The 9,573-nt window shown below is 42.5% G+C and overlaps 1 protein-coding gene across 1 annotated transcript in view; it reads left to right on the top strand.

Annotated features, from left to right (window-relative positions):
- Positions 1-7,282: 7,282 nt before the first annotated feature.
- The window catches only part of LOC109875969 (V-set and transmembrane domain-containing protein 2A-like), a 40,241-nt gene continuing 37,950 nt past the window's right edge, over positions 7,283-9,573 (top strand). The window contains exon 1 of the mRNA XM_031796904.1: positions 7,283-7,927. Coding sequence (XP_031652764.1) covers positions 7,849-7,927 — 79 coding nt within the window. The 5' untranslated portion in view covers positions 7,283-7,848. The remainder of the gene's footprint in view (positions 7,928-9,573) is intronic.

Below are 9,573 nucleotides of genomic sequence, written 5' to 3'. Positions count from 1 at the left end.
ATTTTAACGTTTTGTCATAAAGAGCACATTTTAAACCTCATTAAAAAAAAACACGTTGTCACATCTCGAGGTTAAATAAAAAATAAATGTTTATAGTAAGTACCTTTTAAATGCCAAATCAAGTAAAAGGGTTGACGATTTCATCGTAAATCAGCAATAGATCCCCTTGTGACAGGGGAATGGAACCTTGTGTGCAACTGGTGTAGTCATAGGAAGTAGGGTGCTGAGGGTGCTAAACAAACCATACCTGAGGTAGGAGAGAGTTCCATCTAGTCATGGCTCTATACTGTATTGTACATTGGGGACAGTGAAGAGACCCCAGGTAGCATGTATTGTGGGGTATGTATGGGTGTCTGAGCTATGTGATTGCACAGCCAGTTTGCTACTTTCAAAGACCCGTAGTGATGCAGTCAATCTCTCCTTTACTTTGATTCAGGAAGTTGGTTTTTGCGTTCAGTTTAATGTCTTGGCCAGAGGAAGCATTAGCTTTTCAGTTCTCTCAGCATTTTACCCAGCAGGTTGACATTTATTGGGATGAATCTTGTCCTGGAGGCAGAGCTGATCGGTTTCCGCTAGATGGGCCAGACGCACAGTCAAATTTGTCTATATCGTTAAAAAAGTCACGAAAACAGTTTAAGTTTAGGGTTAGACATAACCACAGTGTGGTTATGGTTAGGGTTAGGTTTAACATGTTATGACTTTGAGGCTAAGCCAACTAGTGACCACCCTGCAGAGATGCCTCCAGGACAAGATTCATTCCAATAAATGCCAATCTGCTTTTGCCCAGGTGATGGCGCCATGCCATCCACAGGAAGCCAGTAGCAAGTTGGCACCTCTTCCTCTATTGACTCATTGTAATTTCACAGGGTTCTGTAATGAAGAGTTTCTATCCAAATAAAATGCTGTATTTCCTCCTGCCGTTTCTCTTGACAACCATCTCTGCAGATTTAGCTGTGAAGAGACAAAAACATTAGATCATTTATTCGGGTATTTCTGGTAACAGGTTCAGGAGTGGCTGAAAAATCACAACATTCACCTAAAACTAACCCTACAAATAGCACTGTTGGAAGCTTTGGAAAGCCATAGTCAATCAGTTAACAGTATAATAATACGCATAGTGAAAAATGGCATCTTTAATTTACAACCTGTGGGTACTATGAGATTAGAATGGTTCGGAATTTATGCGAGACATCACACCACAGTCGAAAGATATATATGGCACATTGAAATCTAGAGAGGGTTGATCTACGGATAGCTGGGATTGGCTTGAGAGTAGCTGAGGGTTGGGGTTAGGGTGATAGGTGGGATTGGCTGAGAGTAGCTGAGGGATGGGGTTTAAACCTCATGATCTGTAATAGTTAGGACCAAAAAACACCATATATCATGTCTACAGTACATGACTGAGGAAATCAAACTATATAGAAGTATCATGTATGTCAAATGCATGAATTATGTATCCAAATAGCTGCAAGAAACAACAATGTAACACAAAGTCAATGTTGTCCTTCGAAGAGGCTGGATGGGCCAGTAAAAATAAAGAAAGAAAAACCTAGACATTGATTTAGAGAGATAAACAGATCCCATCTTTAATGAAAGTTGTTCCTTAGGGAAAAAGGAAAATAAGATCAAGTCTACCAACATGCTATTTTAGTATGACACACCACGTCTGACCAGCCCATTTAATGGTGGATAGAGGTGGTCTTTGTGTGCAGACACAGTGCTCAGGGCACACTCTGTTATCCTTGATCATGATGGTGACACAGCAAACCCTTTGTCATAGACTCCCACAATCATTATCAGTGTTGATGGTGCTCAGTCACCAACATTACCAGTATCTATGGTGCTCAGTTACCAACAATACCAGTATCTATGGTGCTCAGTCACCAACATTACCAGGATCTATGGTGTTCAGACACCAACATTACCAGGATCTATGGTGCCCAGTCACCAACATTACCAGTATCTATGGTGCTCAGTCACCAACATTACTAGTGTCTATGGTGCTCAATGCCTAGTAGGCCTTTACATGCTCACAGCATGTTCTGCATAGAGAGAGAGAGAGAGAGAGAGAGAGAGAGAGAGAGAGAGAGAGAGAGAGAGAGAGAGAGAGAGAGAGAGAGAGAGAGAGAGAGAGAGAGAGAGAAAGTATCATTGTCATTGAGCGCGCACTTATGAACGTGGCTGGATGTGAATGTCATTAATTATTGCAAACATCATTGCCCTGGAAAAGTGTTTAATTTTCAGATGCACTCTGCTTCACTCAAAGTGGCCCATTGCAGAATGCTCCGGTTGAGAAAATGGGATGGTGACAAGAAACCAACGCGGGACAAGTCCCTTTAAGTATCGTTCGCTGCCCCACACTGACTATTGCTTAGATAGTGCTGATCATCAACAGTGCTGATCATCAGCCTGATTTAATGTAACTTGGATTGTTTATTGTTAAGGCAGAACAGACGGAGTAGAGCTTGAACCACTGACCTTCTGGATACAAGGAAAGCACTTCTCTGGCGGGTTCCCTCTCATTCACTACATTGGTGGCAGCAATGCAACCTTTTTTTCTAAGAGTGTACAATGCAAGTGTGCCCTTGTCTGTACTGAGGCTTGTGTGCTGGCCTGTTTGTCAGGATATAAGGAATAGTGGGGCCTCTTTGGATGTAAGCGAACTACAGCCTCTGCCAAGAGGTCCAAATCTGTAATAGGGACAGGCGTCCTGTCAACGGGACAGTTGTAAATCTTGCAGTGCCTTGTGTCACGATCGCAGATTTTAGAGAAACAACAAATGTCAGTACATATAAGTGTCTTATATTGGCTGAAAGCTTAAATACTTGTTAAGATAACTGTCCAATTTACATGCTCTATTACTGCGAAAAAAAGCCATGCTATTGTTTGAGGAGAGGTCCTAACAGCAAAACACTTTTTTCACCTCGATAGGTTTGATAAATTCACCTCTGAAGGTAAAATGTGTACTTACATTCTAAAATCTTGTTCTGATTTATCATCCAAAGGGTCCCTGAGATAACATGAAGTGTTGTTTTCTTAGATAAAATAAATTTTAATTTCCTAAAAAGGTCCATATAGCATGCAAGATCGATTTTGTATTTCCACTCGTTCAATTTGCAAAGAAAGGAATCTGTGAAAATCTAACCCTAAACGTTGTTTCAACCAGTCAAATCACATTTGTATTTATTCCTCTTAGATCCAAGAACGCAACCAGACTTCACTATATCATTACGGATGTAGTATATCCTATAGGACACCAAATTTGGTCAGGGAGAAACGCCTTCATGACACGCCAATGCGATCTTCACTTGATCGACTGTAACGTTGTCAAATGTAGACCGCATTATCTACCAAGAGAATTCTCTTCGATTATAATCACAGCCGTATATATCCCCCCCCCCAAGCAGACACATCGATGGCTCTGAACGAACTTTATTTAACTCTCTGCAAACTGGAAACGATTTATCCGGAGGCTGCATTCATTGTAGCTGGGGATTTTAACAAGGCTAATCTGAAAACAAGACTCCCTAAATTTTATCAGCATATCGATTGCGCAACCAGGGGTGGAAAGACCCTGGATCATTGTTACTCTAACTTCCGCGACGCATATAAGGCCCTGCCCCGCCCCCATTTCGGAAAAGCTGACCACGACTCCATTTTGTTGATCCCTGCCTACAGACAGAAACTAAAACAAGAAGCTCCCACGCTGAGGTCTGTCCAACGCTGGTCCGACCAAGCTGACTCCACACTCCAAGACTGCTTCCATCACGTGGACTGGGAGATGTTTCGTATTGCGTCAGCCAACAACATTGACGAATACGCTGATTCGGTGTGCGAGTTCATTAGAACGTGCGTTGAAGATGTCGTTCCCATAGCAACGATTAAAACATTCCCCAACCAGAAACCGTGGATTGATGGCAGCATTCGTGTGGAACTGAAGGCGCGAACCACTGCTTTTAATCAGGGCAAGGTGTCTGGTAACATGACTGAATACAAACAGTGCAGCTATTCCCTCCGCAAGGCTATCAAACAAGCTAAGCGCCAGTACAGAGACAAAGTAGAATCTCAATTCAACGGCTCAGACACAAGAGGCATGTGGCAGGGTCTACAGTCAATCACGGACTACAGGAAGAAACCCAGCCCAGTCACGGACCAGGATGTCTTGCTCCCAGGCAGACTAAACAACTTTTTTGCCCGCTTTGAGGACAATACAGTGCCACTGACACGGCCTGCAACGAAAACATGCGGTCTCTCCTTCACTGCAGCCGAAGTGAGTAAGACATTTAAACGTGTTAACCCTCGCAAGGCTGCAGGCCCAGACGGCATCCCCAGCCGCGCCCTCAGAGCATGCGCAGACCAGCTGGCCGGTGTGTTTACGGACATACTCAACCAATCCCTATACCAGTCTGCTGTTCCCACATGCTTCAAGAGGGCCACCATTGTTCCTGTTCCCAAGAAAGCTAAGGTAACTGAGCTAAACGACTACCGCCCCGTAGCACTCACATCCGTCATCATGAAGTGCTTTGAGAGACTAGTCAAGGACCATATCACCTCCACCCTACCTGACACCCTTGACCCACTCCAATTTGCTTACCGCCCAAATAGGTCCACAGACGATGCAATCTCAACCACACTGCACACTGCCCTAACCCATCTGGACAAGAGGAATACCTATGTGAGAATGCTGTTCATCGACTACAGCTCGGCATTCAACACCATAGTACCCTCCAAGCTCGTCATCAAGCTCGAGACCCTGGGTCTCGACCCCGCCCTGTGCAACTGGGTACTGGACTTCCTGACGGGCCGCCCCCAGGTGGTGAGGGTAGGCAACAACATCTCCTCCCCGCTGATCCTCAACACTGGGGCCCCACAAGGGTGCGTTCTGAGCCCTCTCCTGTACTCCCTGTTCACCCACGACTGCGTGGCCACGCACGCCTCCAACTCAATCATCAAGTTTGCGGACGACACAACAGTGGTAGGCTTGATTACCAACAACGACGAGACGGCCTACAGGGAGGAGGTGAGGGCCCTCGGAGTGTGGTGTCAGGAAAATAACCTCACACTCAACGTCAACAAAACTAAGGAGATGATTGTGGACTTCAGGAAACAGCAGAGGGAACAACCCCCCATCCACATCGATGGAACAGTAGTGGAGAGGGTAGCAAGTTTTAAGTTCCTCGGCATACACATCACAGACAAACTGAATTGGTCCACTCACACAGACAGCATCGTGAGGAAGGCGCAGCAGCGCCTCTTCAACCTCAGGAGGCTGAAGAAATTCGGCTTGTCACCAAAAGCACTCACAAACTTCTACAGATGCACAATCGAGAGCATCCTTGCGGGCTGTATCACCGCCTGGTATGGCAACTGCACCGCCCTCAACCGTAAGGCTCTCCAGAGGGTAGTGAGGTCTGCACAACGCATCACCGGGGGCAAACTACCTGCCCTCCAGGACACCTACACCACCCGATGCTACAGGAAGGCCATAAAGATCATCAAGGACATCAACCACCCGAGCCACTGCCTGTTCACCCCGCTGTCATCCAGAAGGCGAGGTCAGTACAGGTGCATCAAAGCTGGGACCGAGAGACTGAAAAACAGCTTCTATCTCAAGGCCATCAGACTGTTAAACAGCCACCACTAACATTGAGTGGCTACTGCCAACACACTGTCAATGCCACTGACTCTACTCCAGCCACTTTAATCATGGGAATTGATGGGAAATGATGTAAATATATCACTAGCCACTTTAAACAATGCTACCTTATATAATGTTACTTACCCTACATTATTCATCTCATATGCATACGTAGATACTGTACTCTATATCATCGACTGCATCCTTATGTAATACATGTATCACTAGCCACTTTAACTATGCCACTTGGTTTACATACTCATCTCATATGTATATACTGTACTCGATATCATCTACTGTATCTTGCCTATGCTGCTCTGTACCATCACTCATTCATATATCCTTATGTACATATTCTTTATCCCCTTACATTGTGTATAAGACAGTAGTTTTTTTGGGAATTGTTAGTTAGATTACTTGTTCGTTATTACTGCATTGTCGGAACTAGAAGCACAAGCATTTCGCTACACTCGCATTAACATCTGCTAACCATGTGTATGTGACAAATAAATTTGATTTGATTTGATTTGATTTGATTTGATAAGCACCATTCAGGGTCGAACAAAACTAGCTAGATAGCTAATGAGCTGGGCTTTCACACTAAATGTCATGTAGTTTTCTCATACTTTAAGTTATCTGTCTGAACCTTTGCACATAAACCTCTGCCATCTTGTGGACAGCATCGGAATTACAACCAGAGTGATGGCTGGAACAGGGACCTTTCTGTTGCATTTCAAAGATGGTGGTAGAAGAAAAAAAACTGTTGTTTTTTTTCTCTGTATTTTCTTCTACCAGATCTATTGTGTTATATTCTCCTACATTCAATTCACATTTCCACAAACTTCAAAAGTGTTTCCATTCAAATGGTACCACTAATATGCATTTCCTTGCTTCAGGGCCTGAGATAAAGGCAGTTAGATTTGGGTATGTCATTTTAGGCAAAAATTGAAAAAATGGTGCTATCCCTAGAAGTTTTTAATGGCATAGGAAGTAGACTTTTGTGATTGACCTGTACTTGCAGGGTCTCTGGTTCAAACCCTGTCTCAGCTGTCTCCCCCTCAATGGCTACAATATTGTTTTATAGCCTCTGTACCAGTGGGTCTGATCTGTGCCTGTTTCAGAGTTCTGACTGCATAGCTATTAATAAACATGATCAGGGCCTGCTCCAAACTTAAGCGACATAAGCGATCGCTTAGGGCACCCAGCCACTTACAAAAAAATTGTCTGGGTCTAGTTAGAATAGGTGCAAGTTCGAAATGTGGTTGTGCATCAGCAGTTTTTTGACAGTCACTCAATTAGCCACATCAGTTAACAATTTTTTAGGTTGGTGAGTTAGTCTAGCCAGCTATCTAAACTTGTAGTAATCATGGCTGAATATTGAACGAGCACACAGGGCAAGTGCCTACCCATTGATGTTACTAGTCACTCTCACTCAGAAATCATTAACATGATATGTCATGGCAACATTTTTAGACTTGCAGGAAATTAGCTTTAAAACGGCAACAACAAAAAAAGACGGGAGGGGGGGGGGGGCCCAACCAAATCTTGCTTAGGGCCCTCAAAAGGCTAGAGCCGACCCTCAATGAGATGGACACACCTACATTCCATATGTACATTCTTCATGCCACATACCACTTCAGAATCAGATACCATTTTGATGTGGTTTTGAGTGACAACCCACCCAGTTTCTTAAATGATTTGACTTGTTTTGGTTGCTGAGAAAAGTTAGCAGGTATTTTGCTCTCCTCACACAAATCTTGTCATGAATGCAAAAATTATTACTAGCTTTCAAAATCGTCTGTAGGCTACTCCCGCTGCTATGCCTGATAATGACTTTACTATATTACATATTTTTAAGTCTAGACTAGAGCAATTTGAAAGAATGTGGAAAACGGGATTTGCAAAAGTGTAGAGGTGTGTACACCAAGCACACAATAGGGGAACTGCACACTGACGTTGCATGAACAGCCACGTACTGCACCGAGGGTAGAGAACAGAGGCGATTATTTTACAACACCTTGAGCGCGCAGTCACCAGTCTCTCTCTCTGCAAAGCTGACAACTTCAGGAGCATTGCTATTGTTCCAGCATGTTTTATATTCGCCATTCTGTGTCCAAGCATATCGGCCTGGCAAGAGTTTAATTTGCTGAGCAGTTTTGGAAGATCGTTTTTTATTTCTCCCTCGGCTGATGTGACATTATCCGTCTGTAATGATGTGGACCTCTCAGGACTTTATTGGATTCGTTGTAATGTCTAGTTTATGTATACAATTTGGATTCTGCTTTGAAGGTAAGCTGAGACATATCGCAAATTCAACACTTCTATCAATTCCAATCTCTCTGGGCTTCTTCTGGGTTTAAAACAATATAAATCGCATTTGAATTCATGTTAAAAGTGCGTATAACTTCATGCAGACATTAAATAATGAATATATTACGATTGACGTAACAAATGCAACATACTTCTGGGGAATATGATAAATGAAGAAAAAGTACCTAGTTTTGATCCAATGTTGTCCAAATGAACAAAACGCAACTGTTGATTGCATCAAATGACACCTGGATATAATTTAGTAGTTTATAATATTATTATAATTAGCAGAACCTACATGTTGGACTATCAGGCACAGGTTAATGTCGTTGTAAGGATAACTTTGAAGAGACACTGAGCGCGACATGCATTTAAGGTAACGGATACGCAGAAACAGTGTTGGAATGGCGTAGAGCGGGCAGTAGTTATTTTTTCAGCATCGTGGACGGTTACCCTGTTGACATATCAGTGAGAGTTTTCACATGTCCTTTTGTGGTTTCTCTCTACCTTTGGATCTCATCACACGAAATCTGATACATCTGCCTTGGTATTGCCACTGCCTCCCTAGCCTGTATCCCTTGAAAATGATCAGACAATGTTTTTTTTTAAGCGCAGTGTGTGTTGCGGGGGAAAAACTGTAGGCTATATTGAAAGACAGTTATTGTGATGCTTAGAGTGTTTTCATGGATTAAACCAGTGTAACATGTTCCACACTTAAATATATATTCAGATAGGCTATACTATACTGGTCTTATTTAAATTACACTATGCACATTCATTTGAATTTTAGTTATTGGAGAGTGAATCTGGGAAATGTGTTGAGGTTAAATCACGTGTATCTCATATGTCCGTGGTTTGAGAAGGGGCTGATATATGCTATATGGCATTCTGTTATGATCAATATGATATTATACCCATCGCGGTGACAGTTCTAGACACATAGGAAACCCCTTAATTTCAGATGATATATTTCACTAATTCGACCTTTAACTTCTCTTAGAAAATCTCATTTCCATATGTGAAGTAACTGCACGTGTTGAGTTTAAATTTCACGTGAAACTTTCACATGTATTAAATTAAACAACCTTTTCACATTTGAGGGGAGAAAAAAAAACGTTTTCACCTCATGTGAATTACAGTTGCACATGTGAAATTTGCAGTTCCACATGTTAAAAAAGGTTCACATGAAACTCGGTTATGTAGTTTCACATGTGAAAAACTTTCTCGTGTCAAAATGTCACTTTCACATGTTCAATTGCAGTTTCACATGTTCAATTGCAGTTTCACATGTTCAATTGCAGTTTCACATGTGAAATTGCAGTTTCACATGTTCAATTGCAGTTTCACATGTTCAATTGCAGTTTCACATGTTCAATTGCAGTTTCACATGTGAAATTGTGGTGGTGAAATAGTGTTATTCTTCATACACGTGACATGTTGCAGTAGCAATGTTTCAACATATGGAATTGCAAATTCTGTAATGCCATTCTGTAAAAAGGTCACTTAGCCTACCTGAGTATAATAATTCAAGTGCATTGAAAAATATAATTTCTTACGGTATTTTTGAGCCATCCATCTCAGAGTTTTACTGCTGCAGATGCATGTGTCTCTTCGCCATAGGTTGG

This window comes from Oncorhynchus kisutch, linkage group LG18, assembly GCF_002021735.2.
Source record: "Oncorhynchus kisutch isolate 150728-3 linkage group LG18, Okis_V2, whole genome shotgun sequence".
NCBI lineage: Eukaryota > Metazoa > Chordata > Actinopteri > Salmoniformes > Salmonidae > Oncorhynchus > Oncorhynchus kisutch.
Note: the sequence above shows the minus strand (reverse complement) of the source record. Positions and strands in the feature narration are given on the sequence as shown.